At 44.3% G+C, this 24719-nt stretch overlaps 1 protein-coding gene across 7 annotated transcripts in view; it reads right to left on the bottom strand.

Moving 5' to 3' along the window:
* Positions 1-24719, bottom strand: part of DGKD (diacylglycerol kinase delta) — a 61280-nt gene that overhangs the window by 20742 nt on the left and 15819 nt on the right. For 6 of the 7 annotated variants that reach the window (XR_003537365.1, XR_003537364.1, XM_027703890.1 and 3 more), the window contains exons 3-15: positions 24024-24104; positions 9548-9652; positions 8621-8753; positions 7661-7767; positions 7020-7145; positions 5878-5980; positions 5202-5364; positions 3077-3185; positions 2209-2348; positions 1390-1474; positions 736-830; positions 537-636; positions 110-383 (exon numbers count right to left, since the gene is read on the bottom strand). Coding sequence is in view for 5 of the 7 variants with exons in the window: in XM_027703890.1 (XP_027559691.1) it covers positions 110-383; positions 537-636; positions 736-830; positions 1390-1474; positions 2209-2348; positions 3077-3185; positions 5202-5364; positions 5878-5980; positions 7020-7145; positions 7661-7767; positions 8621-8753; positions 9548-9652; positions 24024-24104 (1621 nt within the window). In the remaining 2 variants the exon portion in view is untranslated. Of the gene's footprint in view, positions 1-109; positions 384-536; positions 637-735; positions 831-1389; positions 1475-2208; positions 2349-3076; positions 3186-5201; positions 5365-5877; positions 5981-7019; positions 7146-7660; positions 7768-8620; positions 8754-9547; positions 9653-19609; positions 19834-24023; positions 24105-24719 lie in introns of those variants that run through there. The other variant, XM_027703894.1, reaches the window with a different exon arrangement.

Consider the following 24719-nt stretch of genomic DNA (forward strand, 5'->3'; position numbering starts at 1 on the left):
CTAGCTCAGGAGAGCTGTTGTCAATAAAGAACCCCACTGCCCCGGAACAAAGAAAATGTATTCTTCTCAAGAGGCTGCAGAAGTGCCAAGCAGGACTCCTGCCAGTCACCTTTCTCTGCGTGCTCGATGATCTGGCGAATGGCCTTTTTCAGGCTGTTGGCCCTCAGCATGAGCTGCTCCCGGGGCCGGAATATCTGGGGCCGCGCGGTGCAGGACGAGCCCACCGAGCGCTCGCTCGAGGAGTCACAGGCACTGCCCGACCCATCCCCGTCCTCGGTCTCCTCTGCAATGGTGGGAGGAGGGTTTGGCAGAGATGAAGATGCTTGAGATTCATCATTCAGTGTCTTCAGCAATGAGTCCAGCTTCTCCTTCAGGACACAGCACTACAAGGAGAAGAAAAACATTTGAGCAGAACTAACAGTAGCCTGGGTAGCTCATTTTCTTAGTGCCTGTTGAACTGCTGCTGTCCTAGTTCTCTGCAAACAGAGCAGTTTTACACTTTAGAAGTAGAAAGCCACACAATTTTCAAATTTTACCTTCCTGGCCATGACCTCTGATTCCTCTGAGCTTTCTGTTGCCTTCTCATAGGCTTTCCCTACTCGAGCCACAAAATCCTTCACTGTCTCACAAAGCACCCTGGACAAAGGAGGGAGTGAAAACAAAGTCATGCAAGGATTGTCACGGGATTTTCACAGTGCAGGTTTCACTTAAAGAAGTTGTCCTCTAAGTACTCACTTGGCTGAGGAGATGACCACTGAGTGTTGGTCAGAAGTCAAAATTTTGGACAAATGAGCAGCCACTGAGTCTTCATAGCAGAGAATCTTCTGCACCTGTTGACAGTCAGAAACAAGTCATTGGGGTGCTTCCCAACATTACAACACATGCTGTGCAACCCTGGCTCCCCAGAGAGTACCCATCACTCTACAAGTTCTTTTTGCCCTGGAGAAGTTCCACAGTCCAGGGCTCAGTTACTCACTGAAGACCTGAATCTGACAAAAAATTACTTCTGAACCTAGAAACGATCAGCAGTGCAGTTCTTAGAGTCTCTGATCAACTGCAGATCTAAAAGCACTTCTTTTATGACTGCTATACACCTTGTCAGTCTTTCAACAACTTGATGTCATGACAGCAAATAAAAGTCAATTATTTCCTTTCTGTCCTGTTCCCAGGATCTTCTCCTCATCCCTCATTCTGCTTGTTGACCCTGGTAACCCAATCTCCATCCTTCTCAATAATACTTCATTGACTTAAAGCTCCAGATCTTTGCAGCTCTGGCTGCACCCAAGCCATGGCTCAGGTCTGCTCCACTGGAGCTCAACCACTGTCTCCCATCTCATCTGCTCCAAGGCTGGTGCTCCAGTCCCCTGCTCTCTGCATCCTGGGAGGTACCTCTGAATCCTCACTGAAATCCTCAGTGACTGTGGAAGTGGAGGCCTGGCGAGGGAGTTTGGTTTCATACACCATGATGCTCCACCTGTTGAAAACCACACTTGTCACTACAATGCAGATGATTTCATCCTTTATCCAAAGGACATAACAGGTTAGAACCTCAAGGCAGAACAAATTGCACTATGGGGGGCCATGACTGATACACAGAAGCCACAGAGTTGGAATGGAAATGCAGGGGGGCTGAACTAGGAAAGAGGGAAGGATGACAAGATGAACAAGGATTCTACAGCTCAGGGAACTTCCCTGTACTTCTTCTCTCTCCACAGAAATTCTATGGGCATTACTCAATTCAACATAAGAGATGCCAAAATGCAACTCTAAAAACAAGAAGCATTTTTAAATGTACGAAGATATATAGGAGGTGTCAATACTAGGGGCAGACATCCACTTCTCCATTCAGCTTTCATTTCTAAGCCAAACTCAAGATAAATTGCTTCCAGTTTACCAAGAAAAAAACACAACTTAAAAAAATAAGTCATGACTTTAAGGGTGAAAAATTCAATTGATGAGAACTCTGGAACAGAAGAGAGGACACAGGACATCAGCCAATTTCAGTTGTTACTGTTCTGCAGTAGTGACATGGAAAGCCAGACCACCTTTTGTTGCTGGAAAGTGACAGGGGATTTATAAAAAGAAATGTTATCTGGCATTAGTAAGAGGTCCAGCAGCTTGGCAGAATCAAGACAGTTCAGTTCTCCCCTGGAAGGATATTTTCACACAACTCTTGCACAGCAGAGGATGTCAGTCATGGTTACTCACCTGTCCAGCATTTTGGTACTGGCTCTCTCCAGCTTCTCCAGGATCTGTGGGAGCTGGGTGTCATCATCACAAGCAGACCCCCAGCCTAACACACGGGCAAGGTCATTCCCTGTTCCCAAGGGCAGCACTCCCAGCTGGCACTGCATGAGAGAAAAGGAAACCAGAAGTGATATTCAAATGGGAAAACACAAGCCAGGACCAGCCACAAGTAACATGACTGATTCCTTAACACACCAGTCACTGAGAAACAACTAATCCCAGGGTGGGGAGAAAGTAACTGGATGGGGAGAACAGCCAGGAGAGCATGCAAATGTAGAAAAATTTCCTCTGCTTTTAGTTGTTAATTGAGAGGGAAGCATTTTACAGCTACTACCTGAAGGAGCACATCGCTGAAGTAACCCCTCCTACAGAGGTTTGTATGTAACCATCAGGTGGTGCTGTTGTGTTTCTGTAAAATTAGCAGACACAGCTCCCAGACAAAATGGAAACTAAAATTAAACACCTACTCCAATGAAGTTTCTGCCTATGCCAAGACTCCAAAATTACACCTCGAGAATTAAAGGGATGAGGAATTAAACAGATGAGGAGCACAGGCCATGTGGAACTCCCAAGTTTTCTAACTGCAGCCCTTTCAGAGCATGTTTCTGCTGGCAAGGGAACAGGAATACTCCAAAAGCTTCAGGAGTCAGGAATAATGAATTAATCCATTCCTGCTTCTGGTAAAAAACTCGTGAAGAGCCCTCCTGTGGGTGAGCTTCCAGCAGCTTCAGTCCTGGGGCAAACTACAGCTGCATGACCAAAGAAAGCCTCTTCAGCCCATGCTGTTGTTACTTCATTCCTTCACCCCACCAAGCTCCTGGGCAGGTACCTGTTTGTGAAGGTTGAGGCTATCAATCTCAGAGAGAACCCAGCCAACACTTCCATCCCCACCACAAACCAGGATCCGGAAAGTGTCAAATTTCTGGAATAAGCGTAAACTACAGAGGAGAGAAAGAAAAAAAGCAAGAGGGAAAACCAATAAGCTGTTACAGAAAGAAATGATAAACAATTCCAACCCAGGTAATGAACATGGCAGCTTTGCCTATTGTAGGCTCTGATTTCACAATGAGTACGGGTCACTGTCACACTACAGATGAATTAAAATGGTTATAATTAAGGAATTATAAATACAGCTAAGCAACCTACAATGGCTATTCACTACAGAAATATCTCCCAGACATGCTCTGCTACTAAAGCAGGGCACTTTTGTCTGTACAGAAGAGGAAACAAGCATGTGATAGCTGATTATCCATTGAATTAACTCCTTTTTGCAGCCTCACACCACTTACTTGTCACTGTTGGACTGCTCTGAGGCCACACAATCAAAGTAAAGCTTCAAGACAGGGAACTTCATGCAGTCACTCAGCAAGGAGACAACTGCAAGAGAATGTAAAGCCTCACAAGCTTTAGTCCTCCTTCTAGAAAAGCAACACAAACCAATGCTCTGGCACCTGGTCTGTCCTGTAGGCAGGCAAACAGCTCAGCAGGGTGAGTTGCTCTGATCACCCTTTCCATAATAATTAAAAATCTCTCCTTAAGCTGTTTGAAACTGTGCTTCTTACTGAACATCTTCAAGACCTACTACCTGCTTTTACTTTGGTTTTATATGTATGTTTTTTATTATTATTACCTGAACAGGATTTGATGGAGTACATGGAAATCCTTATTTTATCAGGTATTGCTGACACACAAAAAATGGCTACCAGAAACGACAACCTCTTATGGTACAGTCTAACTGGCACCAGCTGAAAATATTTAAATTATCAAGAAGCAGCCTTTACCCTATACTATCACTTCCCTTTTGAGAGAGCATAGAAAAGCAGCTGCTTCAGAAGGTGTGCACCACAGCTTGAGAAAGTAACTGATTCCCTCCCTTCCATTCTCTCCTGCTTAAAAGCAAAATTCCTCTCTCCAGTCAGTCCAACTGGGGAAGGAAAGAAGAAAAATACTTAATTTTACAAGTCTTCTTAGTTTTCAGCCAAACACATCCCCTGGACAGCATAGTGCAGTTTTAAATGCCAGTGTTTTGCAATGTGCTATGGCAAAGAACACAGGAGTTCTCAGGAGAGCAGAACCCAATGGTCACTCATCCAGGAGTGGACACTCCCACATTTAGTTCCCTGCATCTACAGATCTAGTCAAAGACTTGGAGTCACAGTCAGAAAAGGGTGAGGGAAATTTACCTTGTGTTGGCTCTTATTATAAGGAGCATCAATTTGCAACAAGTTACTCAAATCTGATGCAACAGAAAAACATTTGGAAGTGGGCAAACTAAAGACTAAACCTTTTTTTTAAATGAGAGTTGCAGAAATACATTAAAGAATTTTATTCCACAGCACTCTCTTTTTTTTTTTTTAATCTACAGATATTCTAGTTAAAAAGTTTGAAATGTCACCAAGATCCCAGGGCAGAACCAACTTTATCAAATGCACTCATAAGAGATCTTTCCCCAATATCACCATAAAATCGTTAAGGGATGGAAGTTTCACATACTTCCCAGGTAAGTTATTTCTCAATAAATCTCATTTTGACAATATTAATTTTCTATCCACGATATCTGTCTCTTCACTTGAGTTAACTGAAGTTAATTCTCCTTAGCAGTAATCAGGATGTCTGTTACAATCTGTTTGCAGACAAGTTTTCTTCTGGATTCAAGCTTTCTATGCTTGGTCTTCTTCCAGGGGAGTGTTTCTGGAATTCCCCCAAAAGGCCTCAAGCTGTCCTGCTGTTACTCATGAATGGAAATAATAACCTTTTTCAGCAACATTTTTGGTTTTAGCTAATCAATAACACTAAACACAGAGGGAGGAAAACCCCTCCAAATTTCATAAGTGATTAGTTTTCTCTGAGGAATAGGTTCCTTGTTATATTTGAGGGTGAGCTTAACCAAATAAATCCCTTGTACTTCTCTGGTATTTACAAGGAATGTGTGTTTCTACAGAATATCTGCCTACCCCAGGTGAGGTCCTCCATTCATGAGGTCAAAGACCTGGGCTGGATTCAGCAGCTGTTTGAATCTTCGTAGAAATTTTACACCTTGGTTGTCTCCACTCTTTGAGTTGACAAAGACCAACAAAGGACTTGTGCAAGAAGGGGGACAAGTAGCTTTCCAGAAACCTGTTGGGGAAAAGGGAAGGGAGAGGGAGGAAAAGCCAAGAAATGTGAAGCTGCCCATGGAGATGGAAAGAGAAAAAAACCAACACCCCACAGCCCAGCCCAGCTATGAAGCAACTAATACCTTCCTTGTGCTTATGGCACTCACTGGGCAGATGCCAAACGTGCACAGCCCTGAATCCAGCATGAACCACACCTCATGCTGCCAAGTATCACACTTATCTCCTAGCAGTATGCCAAAATTTTCAGCTTCCCCAACCTTCCCAAACTGCTTCTGCAATACAGTTATTCTCAATAAACTTCACCAGCTGCAGCTCAGCAAACACTGACATTACAGGGTGATAAACTGAGTGCAAAAGCAAAGCAAACAGTTCACTCAGCAATGGCTTCCAGTTGGGAATTTCAGCAACACCAAAAGCAGAATTTTCAGCTGACAGAGCCTGGCATTAACAGTGTCAGCTGAAGGGACTGTGACTGAGAGGAAGAGAACAAGAGCTACTTACTGGCAGTACTTACCATCTGAATCAATGCTGTTCAGAGCAGTAGGAGGAATGACAGACACTTTGCACAGCCCAAGAGGGCACTTGTTTGGCAGCAACTCTTTACATGCTGTGTGTACCTGGAAACACCACCAAAAAAGTAATTCAGACCCTCTCAGGCACTGTGGTGTAACTCCTAAAGCCACCCAACAAGAGGTTGTAAAGACTAAAGAAAGGTGGTGGGGGTGAAATGACCAGGACATGTCAATTGATAAATTTATTGATAAAAGTTATTTTAAGAATGATCTAATCAGTCTTCTACTAATTCTCCTCCTTTCATTAGTATGTAGTTTGCCATTTGAATTTGTGAGACCAGCATTTTGAGTGCTGAGAGGACCAGGTAACAGATTCTGAGACTTTAGGAGCCTTCAGGCATTCTGCTTTCAAAATCCCAGTCTCAGCTGAGAGATACAGAGCAGAAACAAAAGAAAAAGCTGGGAACTCAAGAAAACAAGAAAGCAAAAAACAAAGCAGGAAACCATGAGGGACATAAGAGGTAAGAGAAGAAGAGATTAATGAAGCCCCCCAAGAAAGGAAATACAAAGTAGAGCAGGGCACTTCAGTAATTTCTGGTACACAAAGGCTGCAAGACAGAGGGTTTGAGCCCCCATTCTAAAGGCTTATTTTGTGATACTTCTCTGACTAGTATTACAGACAACTGGAACACAGCAAGATCTGCACCAGTACAGTGGTCAGGCGAGAGAAATCTATTGCAGTGGAAGGGAATTGCTATTATTAAAATAGCTGAGCATTCTTTACAGTTTGTTGTACCTTTCCAACTTGTAGAAATAACAAACAACGCCTCCTTAAAATCCAACATATTCCATGCCTGAAGCATGGATTCATATCTAGTGTAATTAGATTCTTCTATATGAAAGCTCACTCTCAAAATAAAATGAGCTTGCAGAGAAGCCAGACACTTATTTCAGGTTACTTTTATGCATCATAGTGACACTTTTCAGCACAATTAAATTTCTGTCTCTTGCAGAACAATAAAGTCCTTCATGGCAAATGAAGGACATGGCAGCACAGTTAGAGATTTCGTTTTGAGTAAATGTCATTAAAAGAACACAGCCCAGAGCTGATCAAAGACTGTCCCTTACTGAAGTGATAACTCACCATGGCTTTGCACCACAGGCAGCGCCAGTCTTGCAAACGCAGGACGCTGCCACAGGTTTTATCACACACGGTGCATTTGGCACTCACGGGCAGGTTTCCCTCCAGCCACTGATGTGGCATCGAGATCTGCAAAGGGCACAGAGGGATAGGAGCAATATGGACTTTTCAGAGGTGGCACAGTGGCTCTGACGCAGACAAAGAAGCAAGTCTTCATATGCACTGGTTAAGGAGAGGAGAGGCAGTTTCTAGAAAACACCTGAGGACCGATTCTGGCATTTTACATCATGCACAGAGTCCAGGTGATTCACCCCAGGCTACCCAGGAAACACTGACTTGCATTATATGGTAAGGTGCTGTTCCAAACACTCATTTACTTTTCTTTTGCCAAAACTCTGACCAAGTTTCCTGTGTCTCCATTTATTTAACCTTCAATTCCCCAGCCCGTAGCAGGAGTTTCTTCCTATCAAGGAGTCCTTGCTACCCTGGTCAAACTTTTCACACAGAATCTCATGCTATAGAGGCCCTTCCCACATAAAGGCAGAATCTGCTATTTATGTAGTGAAAAAAAAACTAAAGAGCTTTTTACAGAGCCAGTGCTTCCATATCAAAGTAAGGCTGCAATAGTCCAGGCTAACACCTACCCCATCTTCATCCTCAATGATATCCTTCCCGATGGAGGCCAGAGTTGTCCACTTGCAATTGTTGGTTGCCCGCACAGCACAGCGTTTGTGAGCTTTAAACTTGCACACTAGGGAGGAAGAGAAGGATATATTAACCCTTCCTCAGAAGTCTAATGTGAAAGTGTGTAAATGGCTCCTGAAGAAAGGATGGGCACGCTTTACCCTCGTTAGCACCGCCAAAACAATCAGCTCTAAGTGTTCTGAGAATGAGGATCTAGCTATTAATTCTTGCCTTGTCCCTTTTGCCAGTTGCTTGTACAAAGCTTAGTTATTGCCCTGTTAACTCTGACATGATTTATACAGTCATACACTCCTCCATCCTTTTGCACAGTGTGGGTGCCACCTCGTTCACGTTGGAAGCATGAGCTGTGCACAGCCATATATGTCTGCTAAGCCCGAGCTGAGAAAGAACAACCTCCTGGCACTCACACACTTAACGAGGATGTTCTTACAAATAGAATTTTTTTCATGAACAGGAGTGTTCTTACACACTGTATGTATGGCCAGTCTTCGCAAACGAAGATTTTGGGAAAGGTCTTTTACCTTTCCAGCCTGCGCAATGGATTTTTTAGGTGAGACACAGCCTGCGCTGAACTGAGCCCACCCTTTAATCCTAAGGTTCATCTGCCGGGGCCAAGCGAGCTTGGACAATGGCAGTGAGGTCCTCAGGACGTAGGTTTGTTCAGGGTGACCTTCTCATAGATGGATGGCCTTACAGGGCTGACGAGCTCCATCTGCCCGGGGGAGTATCCCTGACCGGGAATCGAACCCGGGCTGCGGCGGTGAAAGCGCCACATACTCCACCTGCTACCTCAGAAGTGCGTATCAGCTCACTGCAGGCACAGGACTTTAATAAGGGAAGGCAGTATTTGGGTCTCTGGGGAACAGCAACAATAAGATCAGGAGAGGGAGCACACGTACCCTCACAGGACAGCCCGTGCGAGGTGACCCCGGACAGCGCCTCCCGGCACACGTTGCAGTAGGTGGGCCGGGCGTGCGAGCAGGCGTACCAGTTGTGCATCCCTGAGAAATGGTCCATGCTGTACTGGGTAGACTAACGGCACAAATGGGTTACAGCAGAGTCTAAAGAGAACCAACAAGACTTTCTTCCTCGAAGACTTGCACGAAGCAGTCAGAAAAGGAAGAAACAGAACACTTTTCTACCAGGGAAGAGTAGGCCACGTGCGGTTTATACACACTAGCGGTAACTCCAGAAGGTCTTTAAATCCAAAGAGATTTCCTGCTCCTGTCCCACCTCCCATCCTTGTTCTCACTACAAGTGTATGTAGGGAAATGAACTGGAGAATTTATCTTCTGGAGAATTTATCCCCATTGTTTGCTGGATTAAGTTTTCAGCAGGATCAGTTCCCCAACGTGGCTTATTGCGTAGCAGAGGGATGCTCGTGCCAGCACAAGGGAGGCAAGATCAGAGTGGGTAAAACACAAGACAGCTTCTCTTGGTGGCAGTGCTGGCCTCACTCCAGCCCCAGGAAGCAGGCAGATGCACTGAAGCAGGCACAACACCAAACAGGCGAGATGGGAATTAGGACAGGGAGGATAATTGAAGAGTGAAAAGATAATGGAGGGGAACTGTGTTTCATAACCTACCCCCACTCTGGAAAGTGCTATCAAGGTTACCAAGGGAGCACATACAAAGCCACAAATATTCTTTTGAGAATCACTTCAGTGTATTTGGGATCAATTTTACAGAAGGTCTAACACTATTACCACCCACTGTAGTCAATGAAATGACTTATATCAACTTCAGTGGAAGCTGACTGCAATCTCAAACAAGCTGTGCATTAGCAGATGAGACACAGAGTACAATGGAACACATTTTCCTACTACCTCAAAATGTTCACGGTTTTGTACAGTCTTCAGTGCTGCAATCCAATCTTCCATCTCTTTTCTGTTATCAGCACAAAGGATAAGCTTCCGACACGGAGTGATAATCTGAAGAGAGAGAAAATGAAGAGTGTGTATTCTGGGCACATCAGTGAGAGACAGCAAGAGACACCTTGTCACTAGTTCAGCTATTTTCAGAGGCAGGGAGCTGCACAACAGAAGTTATTTGCACCTTTCAGCCATGTTTCTCTTCCACCATAACATACCCTAATTCCTTCCTAAATGTACAGAACCACAGAGATTTGAGCTGTCACTCCCAATACTGAACTGAGTAAAGAAATCTCTCACACCCAAATAACCACCTAGCACAAATCAAGCATAGAGCAGCAGGATTGCAGACCTTGCATAAGTGTTTTTAAATTGGCAACAACATTGAAACATTTTGTTAATAGTATAATATATCAGTTTCTAGCAATTAATCAATCAGATAACATACTTCATAATATCATACTAAAAATCTGGTTTGTCGTGACAAGAAGGGAGGGAGGAGGGGAGAACAAAACAAAATAAGTAATCTAGAAGAGAAATCACTGTATTTTGAACCCTCATGTTTCCTTCTATGTTTATTACCTGAAGGATATTCCAACAAATATTCCCCTAGCAGCTGGAGGCTGTGGTGAGCTTGCCTCCCTCTAAAAATCCTGTCCTCAGTGTGTTTCTCTCCCAGGTTAATTCCCAGCATTAGCTGCCCTGTGTTAAACAAACAGTGTTCTAACACAGAGCACAGGGCACGCAGGGGGCCACGCTCCCCTCTGCACAGGAAGGCAGCAGGTCCCTGTGTCCCCTGCCACCAGTCCCTCTCCTTCAGTCACACGGCGGCAGCAGAGAGAAATAAAGCTCTTCAGAGGACCGTGGCTGCTGTCCTCGGGGCTGCCCAGTCCCCTGGGCTCCAGCCCTGACCAGAAATCAACACTTATTCTTCCTAAGACAAAAGCCTTTCCTCCCCACACTGTAGGTATCTCACTGGCACCTCCAACTGCTTTCCATCAAACTGACTGCTTAAGTCACACCACTACTGCACTGTTTGCAAGGCCTGGATGTAGGAAAAGCTGCCTTAAAGGTTGAGCAGCACCAGCAAAAATCAAAAGGCTCCCTTTTATGTCAACTCTAAAAATTTCCTTTTTTCCTTTCCCGCACTCCTCTACATTTTGCACGTGAAAAAATTTGCCTACATAATCTGCTTGTCCAGCAAATTGTACCCTAGCATCTGAAAGAATGGATAAAAATAAACTTGGTTTGTGTTAATTTGATGAGGTCCAACCACGCAGCCAAAGTTCTGTTAATGAACACAAACACCCACACATATCACCCCAATGTGTGACCCCTATTTATTACCATTTTCCATTCTGTTTCTCACTTCTCTCATTATCATTCATAAAACAGACTAAAAATAAAAGCCTCTGAAGTTGAACATCAAACTTTTAGTTGATGTTGAAGTGCCTCAGAGCATCTGCCAAGAAATGTGGATGTAATGGCAACAAAAGAGATATACTTGGAAATTTCTGCTTTATTTTAAGCTCTTCAATATTCAATCTGTATTTCTTTTCATTGATAGACTGCAGCATTCACCTGCAATAACATCAACCTGACTCAGAGGTATGACCAATGCCAAAAAAAGGGTGCCACAGACACATTAAGTAGGCAATGAAAGGGGCTAAATCCCTTTTTAAAGCAGGAACTGGCCATTCATATTAGAAACACAGTTTTGGCATTTGGACCATTCTATCTTGGACAAAATGACCTGATCTGTATCAGTTGTAAGCAAACAGAAATAAATATTTATGCTATTCCAAAAATAAAACTTTGAAAAATTCCTTCTCTCTTCCCTGACTTTCATTTAAACAATTCCAGCTCTGATAAAATTTATTCCCAAAGAAAGTAATCACAGGAATGTTTCTTCTTACTTGGGAAAGCGGAGAAGTCAGTAGTTAAATGCATTTCCATCAACAACTCTGCTATGGAAGAACAGCTACCTCAGAGAAAGTTTTTACAGAGCACGAAACACTGATGCAAAAATCAGTGTGAAGTTAGAAAAGTACAAGGGGCATCTCTGAGTCCTGCTAAGATGAAGCAGCTTTTTCCCTGGAAGTAAAACCAAGTTCAACTAATTTTTTCAGAGAGCACTGGGCCTGCCTTTTTTCTGGCACCAAAGCCAGGAACATCTATAACTGCATATGCACAACAGTACCATATGTAAAGTCCAAACACCCCAGGATGAAGCATCCAAGGACCTCTCACTGCTTTCAAAGCAGCCAGGTGCAGTAAGGAACCACCAGTTCTTTCATCAAGCCACTGGCTCTTGAGCACTGGGGAAAAACAACTTCACAACTCCTAGTCAGTGCTGTCCCCTTTCCTATTTTTCTGCCTTTGGGGGGGGGGGGCGGGGGAGAAAGGAAAATGCAAACTCCAGTATAGTTTTTAATCACATTGGAAGACATGAAATTTAAAATATTGGCATAAAATACAGAAATGCAGACACACTGTTGAGAAGAATTAATTTCTGAGGCTACTTAGTTACTGGATCACTGGAGAGACCATCCAGCATAGAGAACAACTAATCCCTTCTTAAGTCACCTACTGCATCATCTTAAAAAAAACTCACATTCAGTGTTAGACAATCCTCTGTTCAAAGAACAAAGTTGAAGTTCATAAGACAAGAGGATAAGTAACGAGATTAAAAGATTTTCATACATGAATCATCCAGATGAAGAGTCACAGAACTAAAATAAAGGGTCTATTGTGTAACAAAACTGCAAATAAAATGTAACTGCAGGATACATTTAGGAAGAGTGTTCCCCATTAGTCAGTTCTAAAGCAACATTTGCACTGCGATTTATTGGTATCACCAGAGATGGGAAATAAAAGAATAAAATCTCAAACCTCACTCCTAAGAAGGACAAATCAGGACAATCCAGGCTTCACTGTGAAGGACTGATAAGATTTTAAGGTAACTAGTGCAACAATTCTTTGGGGAAATGAAGAAACCACACAAATCTGTTTTCCTGATTACATGCAGTGGTGTTACAGTCAAACATTTTAACGGGGATAATTAGGAATCCAGAAACATGTTAACAGGGACACTTCCTTCACAGAGTGGTTCAACAGCCCTTCACACAGCCTCACACACAGCCCAGCCAACCCAGGTGCCTTGGGAGCACAGGACACTCCTGCCTTCCCTGCACAGCCAACCCAGGTGCCTTGGGAGCACAGGACACTCCTGCCTTCCCTGCACAGCCAACCCAGGTGCCTTGGGAGCACAGGACACTCCTGCCTTCCCTGCACTGCAGTAGCTGCCAGGCTCTCACCTGTGCAGGCCGACGTGCAGCAGGAGATCCACCACACTGTCCTGAGCAACAGAAAGAGGCTCTCACTCCCAGGGAAAGGAAAACACTCCTCCTACCACTTTTACCTCCCTCTACTTGAGGCAGTAATTTCAGCTCCAGACACCCACCTGCTGAAGGCCACTGACAGAGGGACAGAGGCTGTTACAGACACCGCACTGTCCAGACAACAGCCAGGAGCCACCTAACACCTCGCACACAAAAATATAAAGTAATTCTTGTCATCTTAAAAGCAACCTTCCCCCTGGAAAGCTGTCCTTTCCCAGCCAGGGAGCTGGCTCCCAGCTGCAGCTGCGATGAGCCGGCGCTCCGGAATATAAGGTTTGGTTATCCCTGTTGGCAAACGTGGCTCCAAACCAGCACGGTCCAGCTATTTTTCTGTGTTCCGGCTACAGCTCTTGACTAACATCCTGGAACAGTATATTCCACAGGATGACGACGCACTAGGTGAAGTAGCATTTCCTTTTATTTGTTCTAAATTTACAAAGCAGTAATGTCATCTAGTGACCTCTTGTTCTCATATAAACGGAGAGCACGAAAACAACGATCTGATTGCTTTTGAGTTAGGATGAAGGTTGCCTTGCTAGGAGTAAAAAAAAAAAAAAAACCACAATAAAAAGTCTTCAGATTTATTTATAATCTCATACATTTTTGAGCTGTTTGGAGATTGGCAGAACTCTGAGCGTTCCTGCTCTGAAACAGCTCAGAATTTTATCTCGATATGAGCAATTACGCAAATTAAAAGTGCGTGTTCTTCCTAAAAAGGGAATATTAAAAACTAACATACTTTTTTGATCTTAAATGCTACTGAACTTTTGGGTGTGGTTCTTTAGATTTCACTCCTTACTAGGAACTGGATACCCAGAGCTCACCACATGGTGACATGACTGAGGTCTAATCCTGACCAGAAAAACAGCTCCACAGTCACAGGGAAAAAAAAAATCTTCCAATCCTTCTAATAAGCCCTGGAAAGCCATAAGGATGGATGGGAATGGCAGGAAGGCTTAAAGACATTTCAAATTAGGGCACAGGTTAATTACAGACTGAATATGAAACCCTGGAAATATCTTTTGCAGAAATGAGGGTGGCAATCAGCTCCCCAGCAGGTCACCCCTTTGCAGGCAGTTATGTGCCCCCCTTGCAGATGAATCAGCTCAAGTCTATTAGAGAAACTCTCCATTTTCAGGCTTGCTCACTCTAAACCTAAAAAACCCTGAATCTGAAAACAGCCGTGCCTTCATTGGCTCTCTTGTGCAAATACCAATGCTCCCCTGACACTTCAAATTCAGCTTTATCTTGTCTGTCTCTCCCTGACATGGCACATGCCCTCTTACCAGCTGTTAACCCCCATCACCTCTCATGTTGATCTTGATCCACACTCCTCTGTCCAAAACTAACACCACTTCACTGACATTTCAAATCCGGCCAGCTGGCAAACAACAGAGCCAACCAAAGAAAATTCCCCATTTCACGTTCTAAAAATGGACTGATGTCCCTGGATGTCCTTCCCCGATGAACAGCTGTGAATAATCGGATTAGAAAGGCAGTCCAAAAAACTCCTATATTAGACCAAATTTTACTTCACCCTTTGCTGTTTTGCTGTACTGAGTAACCTTCCCCCACACAACAGTTGGAGCATAAACTTCATTTTCTGGTCTTGCTGCCACACGAGACAACTTTATCACCCCTGCTCACTTCCTCTTGAAGCATTTTCTGGCTGCCCACAAACTTCTCAGCAATAAAGTGACAATCTGGCCAAGCGTGCCCTGGGACTGTTAGTTATCAGAATAGATCTGCTGAGCTTGGTGACCACAAAAGATGGCAAAGCAAATTAAGCTCACACTGGCCCAATCATGGAGCTGGCAGAAGAAATGCTGCGGGGGAGATGGGTCGGGGGGACACACAGCTTTGCTAAATACAGTTTTCCTGATGTGATACATTTCTCAGAGTGCCCAAAAGCGGGTGTATGAGAACACCTGCTCATTCTGACTGCTTCCTTTTACTCATATCCTGTTCAAATATAGTCTTATGTTCAAAGGTGCTAGCCATAAATGCCCCAAAGAGATCCGATCCCACATTATTCCAGTTGATGACTGGAGTAGAGACAACAAGAATTTCTGGAGTTCAAAAGACCTAGTAATTAAAAATTTAAAAGCTGCAAAACCTTCAGCTTATCACGTTATGGCAAAGGTGGGGAAACTTTCCATCATCTGTAGCCAACTGCTATGTTTGCTTCGTATAGTGGAGTTTGCTCTTGGTGTCCTAAGAGCCCAAAAACTCAGGAAGAAAAACTGGGTGAGATTGTAATGAGGACCCAGCCACTTCTCCACGCCAGCTCCTATTCCAGAGGCAGCAGTAGTGAAATGAACGCTGGAGTACAGTAAAACACCTTGCCTGTGTTCAATCAGCAAGATTCACAAAACAGCAAATTCACTGTATGTTCCAAACACGATTGGTGAATTCGCACAGCAGAGCCTTAGACAGCACATCAGTATGACTTCAGTAGGTTTCCACAGATTGAAAGGGAGAAATAATACGAGTATCAATGCTTAGACTCATGGGGGACCGAGCCCTGCCTTCCTCCACAGACAATATCCCTCTTCTGCTTTGCAATTCAGCTTTCACCCAGTTTTGCCAACAAATTCAGTCCCATTAACTCACTGCAGAGGTCACTTAGAGTTCTCTAGAATTGCACTGATTCTCTCCCCCCAAAACCTGGATGCTACAGGAACAAAAAAAGCAGCTTTTCACGTAACTCTGGAGAAACGCACCAGTTTTATATTTATTTTTATAGTGTGAGATCTTAATTTCCTGCTGAATGACCATCTTCTACCTATGGAAACTCTCCACCAAATAAAACGAGTCATTAATGTTCTTACAGTTGTGCCAAATTCCTTTCCCTTTTTTTTTTTTTTTAAATAGCAATAACAAGATTTTCCTCAAAGCCCAAAGTGCCCAAATCTTTGTTCACAATATACTGGGTATTTTACCCCCACCTTCCACATGGCTGTTTTACCTTCACTTTCAATCTGTAAAATCCAGGACAGCTCATTTCCATAGGAAAACAGGTACAGCGAGTGTTGTGGTCTCTCCAGGACCACTTTTACATCATGAGGCTAAAGCATCTGGCAGCCTGTACCTCCTCTGCCAGGGCACCAGTGCATCTCTGAGCACTGGCACTCACGTCACCGTGCTGTGCCCACAGGTCAAGCTCAACTCGTGCTGACCCTCCATCTGGGACTTCTCCCAGTCCCTGTCTTCCCCCGTGCTGCAGTGGGAAATCAGACCAGACAGAGCATTCCCTGGGAAAATTATCATCTCTCATACCAGGGTCACATTCCTACATGCTTCTGGAAACTGTTCCTAAATAAGGCACATTCCTGCTCTTGGCAATTGGTAAGAGGAACACAGACAAGGAGAGGATTTTAGGACTTTTGCAACCACTTACCAGATGTCAAAACTAGAGCATACAAGGTCCTTGCCACTGTCAGCAGGTAAGAAATGCAAACTATCCTGGTAATTCAGGCCTACGAATCACTAGAGATGGCCATGGATGGAGCAGCATCCAATGGGACCTGAAACGGTTGCCGTGCCAAGTGCCAGACCAGCTCCATATCCACCCACCTCCATCTCATGCAGCAGATGCATCCCTTCACCTGTTTTGCAAAGGACACAGCCCTTCCAGGAAGAGTTCCCAAACAGAAGCATCCTGTCCAGAAAGGGCAGCCCATCTGGGAAGGTGAAGGATATTTCAGAGAAACCTCCCTACTCACTCAGAAGCAAACCCATGAAGAACAGAGGGCAGCTCAGTGCTGCCCAGTGGTGGAGCTGCTGTCTCAGTGGGCTCACACACAGCAAGGCTTGCAGCTAATAAATCACAGCACTGGGCAATAAAAGATCTTGTCCACAGGAGGAAGATGACCTGTGGCTGACAGTTCATTGTTAGGAACAGCTCCTCACAGCCCCCTAAGCTCAGCTGTGCTGAAAGGAGGCTGGTAGCTAGCACAAAAGGAAATGAGCACCTTTCAACAGCTTGATGAATCCAGGAGCTTTCCACACCAGGTCACAAGGCAAAGACAAGTCCTGTTTCACACACTATCACAAGAACTACAAGTAGGGAGGCTGCATTTCTGTCAGTAATGTTAGCAAGCCTCTCCCTCCATAAATAGGAGTCTTCCTTCTAGAGAAGCTGCCATGTAAAGCTAAACATGTTCTCAAGGGACCTCCTGCTCACCACAGGTTGTTCTGCTTTTGTGTCTCACCTGGAAGGGGAAAAGATGCTGAAATCTGCAGTCCTGCTCAGGAAGGTAAACCCCAACACAGCACGGCAGTTACAAGAGCAAAGAGATTATCAAACAAAAGCTTCCAGTGTTCAGGCACAAAGGCAGACACTAATTTCAAAGCAGAAAACTTCCCTCTAAGGAAACAAAAGCTCTTCACAAACAGTTGCCTTCACTTGCCAGCTCCCTGTCTGTCCTGTCCCACAATAAAACACATAAAGCTCAATCTGACCTCTTCCTCTCACAGTAACTTCATCTTTCTCAAAACCTCCTGTATATTTTCAGGTCATTCTGTAATGTACAGTAGCAATCGCCAGATCTCTCCACCCACAGCAACTTCTTCCAGACTTTTTAACTCTTCTTCCATGTTTATCCTCTCTTCGATGGTTTTTCTGCAGATTTTTCCTTCTTTTGTGACAGTAGACTAATGACCAGCTCCCACAGGAGGCTGGATTAAGAGTCCCAAAAATCCTTGACATGAAAGGATTTTAAATGACTGTTTTCACTGACCAACAGTGACTCAGAATGGTCTGTTTACCAAAGGGCCGTTTCTCAAGGAGAAAAAACTGCACTGAAGTCTGGATTACAAACTACTAAAATAGCAAAGTATTTTGAAACTGCAGCAGTTCTGACAGGAAATGGGGATCGAAATGCATTTAATGAAGGGAGGGGGAAAACCAGCAGAGTGACTCTGGACACGGCAGTATATGGGTCTACTCATATTTTCAGCTGCTTATAAAGGAAATTCTGACAGCTGCCAATACAAACAGAGTAGGAACACTAGCAGAGAGTGTACAATTCCTGAACGTGTACACACATGGGTGTGGAAAAGACAACAACCCCCAGCAAAACCCGAATTTCCAATGTCTGCTCTAATTTTGCCTGGCTTAGAGAAGAGAGTTTACAAACATGGAAGAAAGAACCACCCTGTTCACAAGTCCCTCTTTTCTAACCTTTCCATTTTCCAGACTCTAATAGGGCAATCCATGACCGTGTGAGGATTCTGGACACCTCGTGACTCCCCTGTGTCACTCTGTCCCCAGATTAGCCACTCTTTGTGCCCAGTCCTGAGAGCTGGTGCCTTCCCTTTGGTCCCTCAGCCCATGCTGAGGAAGCAGAGGAGGAAGATCCTCTCCCTCGCTAGGAAGCCCAGTGAGTCCCTGCAGCATATGTTCGATCTCATTTTTCAGAGGCCACTCAGGGCAGTTCAGGGGATCTGTGCAAGTGTCAAACCACGCAGATTTCCCCAATCTCTATCAGCCCAAGCTTGAAGTCCATGTCTGACTTTCTGCAAACAGCTTGTAACAAAAGTTCTAATATTCTTTCTCCTCATAAAAGTAAGTCACATGTTCTTTCTTGAAGCTTGTATTTCAAACCAGCACAAATAACCTCTGATGTGGGTCCCTCCTGTTCCAGCAGTGTGTTACAGGCACACAGCTCCTGTGCTAGACACGAGCGGCAAACTTTCTGTAGCTTCAGCAACTCTAATTACTCTTTCAAAACCAAACTCTTCAGAGAAGGACTTCACTGCCTTCTCTGCTAAAAAGGATGTATTTTCACTTAAAAGCACTAATACAAATAATTCAACTTGACGGAAAATCATGAAGAGGCAAAAGCACTTTCACTTCATTGTGAATGAATCTGCAGACATCAACAACATACTCTCCCCATCAGGAAGTACCCTCAGCACTTCAATCTTTTGTTGAAGTTCAAGCACTCTGCCCCCTGTTCTTAGGAATGGTTAATTCCCCCAAAATGAAGACTCATGCTATTTCTCCACAGCATCAATAATCCCTGGGACAGTAGAGCAAAAATACAGAGTCTGGAGGAGATCAGATAGTAAGGTACAACTTCACAAGACAGAAACTAGCAACTTTGCTGCTGGAAAGTCAGGACTAAGTAACAAGGTTATAATAAAATAAAATTGTAGCACACCTCAGGCTTCCATACAGCTGGAGAACGACATCCATACTGCTTCTCAGAGATGACAGCACACTCTCCTTCACGAGCACCAGCAACTCCCTGTTCCTCAACCTACCACAACCACCGTCGCCTCCAGTCATGCAAGTGCTCTGGAGTAGAGCTTTTACTCTAATCGCAATACTTCCTCTCTCCTGGGACATTGGTCAGGGTGAATCATCAGTTAATAAACAGAATTTCTTAACTGATGGGTGCAGCACTTCCAACAGCACCGCAGGCACATTTCCCTTTAGCCCTGTTCTGGAGAACTCATCTGCATAAACCCCCTCAGGAGGGAACACTGAACAGCAAGAGCTTGTAGCAAACATATTCCAAAGCACCTGAGCTCCTGATGATCTGTTATGCTGGCACAGGAGTCACGTTTCCCAGTGCTCAGTCCAGAAAACTCAGAATCCTGCTCTTACCTTTCACGTTCAGTCGTCCTCTAAACCCGTGTCCAGAGCAGCCCACTCCCTCAGGAAAAGCCTGACCAGAGTGTCTGACTTGCCATTCCCAGCATTTGTCTCATCTGTGGTCAGTCTCTCAGAGCTGTGTTCCACTGCCCACAAGCTGATTAGCTGGCTGCTTAAGGAGGAGCTGGGATAAGTTTTCTTCTGACGGCAGTACAGCGGAGAGGCAGGCGCTGACTGGAATAATATGCTGCTTCCTGTCTGCGGCTGAGCTGAGAGGTACTTCCCAACAGAAGAGGGTTTACAGGAGCTCAGGAGCTCAAGCTCCACCTCTTCTAGTGCAGAGCCTTTAACTATGGAGGAGGGGTCACCAGCATGGCTCTTCCACTACACCATCAGCTTCCACCACCAGAAGGAAGAAACCAAACTACACAGGACTCTCTCTCCACACAGGCTCCTATGGAATCTCAAAGCTTTCAATCAGAGGGGACAAGAGTGAATGCTGTGACTCATATTTTGTGAATGAGGGTGAAAGTCCACGCCACCATTTGGCAGCAATAATTGGAAAACTTATAAAACCACCATGTGAGAATCATATTGGAACACAAAATCTGTACCTGGAAAGATGTGATGTCCTTTCCAGGCTCTCTCCTGATGACGACAGGTGTTTTTTACTAGTATTAAAGAACACATATTTTATCTTTATACAAATATAGATATTCCACAGGGCAGGAAAGGGTCAATGAAGTGATAAGGACTCACTCCATCAACTGTGCCAATTGCATTGAAGGCAGCAGGCTTAACTCAGCTGGCACCTTCTAGAAAAGAGCAGATCTTCAGCCCACACACTGATCTGAGGAGGAAGAATTTGTTCACCACACAAACATTTACAAAACTGGGCCAAAGTCTTTTCAACGACTCTTGTGGGGGCAGCTGTGGACACAAAGTGTTGACCTGAGCACCAGGCAATAGAGTGATTGGTGTCCCCCAAACCTCATGAGCATTGTAGGGGAGAAGGGAATAAGGGGCATATTGGATGGATCAGGTTCATGACATAGGTAAAGAGTCATTTTGAGAGAGATCAGTAAAAGCCAGGCTTGCTGGCATGTTCTGGAAAAAACACTATTCCAGGTTAAAGTATGGAACCCATCCTCCCTCCATCCTTTGCTTTAATGCTCCTAGTACAGCTGCAGGCCAGTCCATTAAGTGGGCATCTTACAAATCATGTTACTGCAAAACTGCACTGTCCAAGAAAAAACGTTCATGGAAAGAGCTGAAGTCTCACTGGGAAGACTCAATACACCCAGTGTGATCCCCAATCATCTGCTTTCTAGAAATCACAAGAGGTTTTGAGGGTATGGCTGAGAAAGCTCTGCTCAGAAATCAAGGTCAGGCTTTGCCCTCACCCATCCAATGCTGATGATTCTATTCCATAATGAGTACAAATGTAGCACACACGGATGGCAAGAATCCAGGCTAAAAGTTGACTGCTCTCTTTGAAATAAAGGGTCTTGAACTACCAAGACAACACAGTTATCACTGAGTTTGTACCACAGCAGATCTTCCCTAAGGCCCTGTGCAAGACAGCAAACCTAGGAAAATGCACCACATACTGAGGGATCACAGGTGGAAACTCCCTTCACTTACAGCCAACACATCCCAAAAGAATTTACCTTGTAGACAGCTGACTCCGAAGGACAGAAGTGGCAGAAATATGACAGAACCAGCAAATACCACACCTTTTGGCCTAATGAGAGAAGAAAGGTCTGGCATGGACCTCCTGTAAAATTTGTTCCCAGAGGCTTCCTGCTAAATACCTCTGCAGCCACACTAACTGACATAAAGGAATAACAGTTAAACATCAAGCTTTTTCTTACACCTCAGGGGACACAGTTGTACAACATTTTAAGTCAAAGATGCCCCAATCACACACTCTCAGCCCATTCTGTAGTCATCCATCCATTAACTCTGGGTAGCAGTCCTGAAAACTCATCCCACTGCAAACAGGACACACTTACTGAGGAAATCTATGCAGGATCAACTAAGCAAACAACAGTGGAATTCGTTATTACACACTCTTCTTTTTAGAGGAACAGGTCTATGTCTTAAAACTCACTTCTCTCGCTCTCCTGCCTGCTGACAGCAAACAAATTACCTGTCAGGCACGTCCTATGCAAAAGGTTTACTGGCAGTTATTTTTCAACCTTATTCCTCTATGTATGCAGCATAACCTTTGCTGGCTCTTGCTCTGGTATTCTTCTCTCCTGATGCTGCCTCCTCATCCTCCTCACTGCCCTGCCACCAATTTCTCTTCTGACTGGTCAGCCCTTATTACCTCTTTCTTTGAAATACACATTGCTCCTCTGAGTGCTTTATCTGGTGTTTTTGTCTCCCATTTCCTCTGTCAGTACCTTGGGGGTGTCACTCATGCACCTGACCTGCAGAATCTGTACATTAAGCAGTAGAGATGCCTGGAGAGAGGCTGAATTTCCTCAGAAAGAAACTACTCTTTCATAAATCCAAAACTACCACTCTCCATTGAAGAAAACAGAAAACCAATAAGAAAACCAGGCCATCTAAAACTCTGCTATACAACACCAAGCGCTGCATGCTTTCAGTTTAGGAGAAAAACTCAAATCATGTGTCCCACTGATTTGAAATGGGAAAAAAATGCATCAAAGAATTCTGAATTTTAGAGAGGAACCAAGCAGGGGAAATACAGAGGGGAGACAGAGTGCTCTCAAAGAAAACCAACAGAAAACTGCACAACTGCAAGGCATCCAAAGCACTGACAGCAGCGATGGGGCAGAGCAAACAGCAGCAACACCACAGTCAAGCCCCTCCATAAGCCATGATACAGAGTAAACAGAAATTAAGAGGAAACGTTTTTCTTGAAGTTTACCCAAGCCCCACGATACAGTGCTCAGCTGGAGCCAGTGCAGACTGTACCTGCTCCTTGAGCTTCAAGGTAACCCTGTACTAGGGGAGGCAGGGAGTGGCAGAGCCTGATACCAGAGTCTTGGAAATAACTCTTCACTGTTGGACTTGGATGGGGCAATCTGACAGAGCAAACACACTACTTCCTTCCACCCCTAAACACAGTGTTCCTGAGGGAGATTAGATCTCTCCCAACTATATCAACAATAAAAACAGTAAAGTACACTTACCTGAAAAATCACTCTTTATTTATATCTGAGAAAACTGAAGCAAGATCCAAGATAAAATGCTTTATTAACAGGTAAGTAACTTCACATTCTTGAAAACGTATCCCCTACTGAAATCACTGCAGAATCCTTCTCTCTGTGCTCACACATTGACAACTGATAGCAATATTTACTATCAGGCCTCCTACCTGTCCAATTATGGATGTAGAAAGTATTTTCAAGCTTTGGGAAGTATTGGGGTTTTATCTGGACACAGGGTGGGTGCCATGGCTGCTTTCCACAGGCACTGCAAAGCCAAAAGCTACAGCTACACAACAGAGATGGCCTTTGGCAGATGTTTAAAGCATGCTGTTTAAAACAAGCCACACTGCTCAGCCTTGGTCACCACCTACAGGTCACCATCCTGCAGGGTCAGCTTCCTCCCTCCTCCTGGACTGCTCCCCTTTCACCTTCCTCAGAGCAGCACTGCCTCCTTTCTCCACATCCTCCTCCCTCCTGAGCCCTTCAGAGGCTGCATGGAGGTTATTGCTGCTCAATTCCAAAGCTCACACCAACACTTGACACTCAGCCTGCATGGCTGATGTTAATGGCTTTTTTCTGCACACCAGGGACTCCCCCCAAAAGGGAGCTTGAAGAACACCTGCACCTCAGAAATACAATAATTTTTCCTCCTACTTCCTGAGCCTGGAGAAAATAAAGCAGGGATACCACCACATCTCCAGACTGCAAATACCTGGCACACATTTCACATCTAACAAGTATCCTGAACCAATTCCACAGTTATTTCTGTGCTATTTCTTTCTGTTCCTCCTTTTGCTTTCCCACTATATATAGCATACATATAAAAACATACATACAGACACACACAAATAAAGTCAGAGAAAGAAGTTTACATATTTTAATGCCTGAAGGGAAAACTAAATTACTCCTCCAAGATCTGAAGCATAAACATCAACATTACCCGTAACTCCCCCAGCAGAACAAATTTTTCTGTCCCACTGTGTGAATGGGTTCTATCAAGCCCTCCCAGCTTATAGGTAAGCAAATCCCTGAATGTTGTTTTAGCACAATACACAGAAACTCGAGGTACTTCCCATGAGCACACAGATGAGTTATCATGTTGTAAAGAAAAACAAGTTTATAATTTTTTTTTATTTTCAGTGAAAGACGCTGTGGAGATTGTTCAGATGTTTTTACAATCTGCAAAAGACATGGGAGTGAGGAAAAGATGAAAGAAGAACGGAAAATAATGCAAAAAGTCCTACCGTGAAGCTGTTGTTGACATTCTTTGTGCTGGATTCTGCCACGCTGGCATCTGTCAGATCCACCTCATCAAAAATAATGGACTGGAAAGGAAAAATTCAAAATCCCAATGAATTATTGAATCCAGTGTATAAGCAGCAGACTCAAAGGGAGTCTGCCTGGCATGGTCCATCACAGCCTTCTGTGATCCGAAGCAAACATCCAGCACCAACAACATAATGGACTTGGAAGTCTAGTTCCATACACTGGGGCTCACTCTGGCTTGTCTTTAGTCAGTGAACTCAATGACTTTATTTTTATTAAAGGATTATTTAAAAAACCAAATAACTGTAGGCTTTGTTCCTGTGAAAGGAGACAGTTTTATATCTAGTTGACTATCAACACACTAACCAGATGCATGGCAGCTCTGATTTGATAAATTTTAGCCTTGCTTGTCTTGCTTGCACTTTCTCTTTTCATTCATATTCCCTCCTTCCTATTGATTCAGAGCCCATTCCCTACTAGAATGCACCAAGGAGGGAAAATGTGGGAAAATCATTATCACAGGTCCTCAATGCTTTACTTCAAAACCGAGGATTTCCAAGTGTGAGGCAAAACACAGGGATCTTCTGGTAGCTCCAAAGCCTGCAGACAGGTGCTTAAGGAGCACATGCTCTTTTCTCTGCTGAGGGCTGCCTTCCCACCGACACCCGCCCGCC

The sequence above is a fragment of the Neopelma chrysocephalum genome, unplaced genomic scaffold, assembly GCF_003984885.1.
Source record: "Neopelma chrysocephalum unplaced genomic scaffold, ASM398488v2 Primary Assembly neopelma1_252, whole genome shotgun sequence".
Lineage (NCBI taxonomy): Eukaryota > Metazoa > Chordata > Aves > Passeriformes > Pipridae > Neopelma > Neopelma chrysocephalum.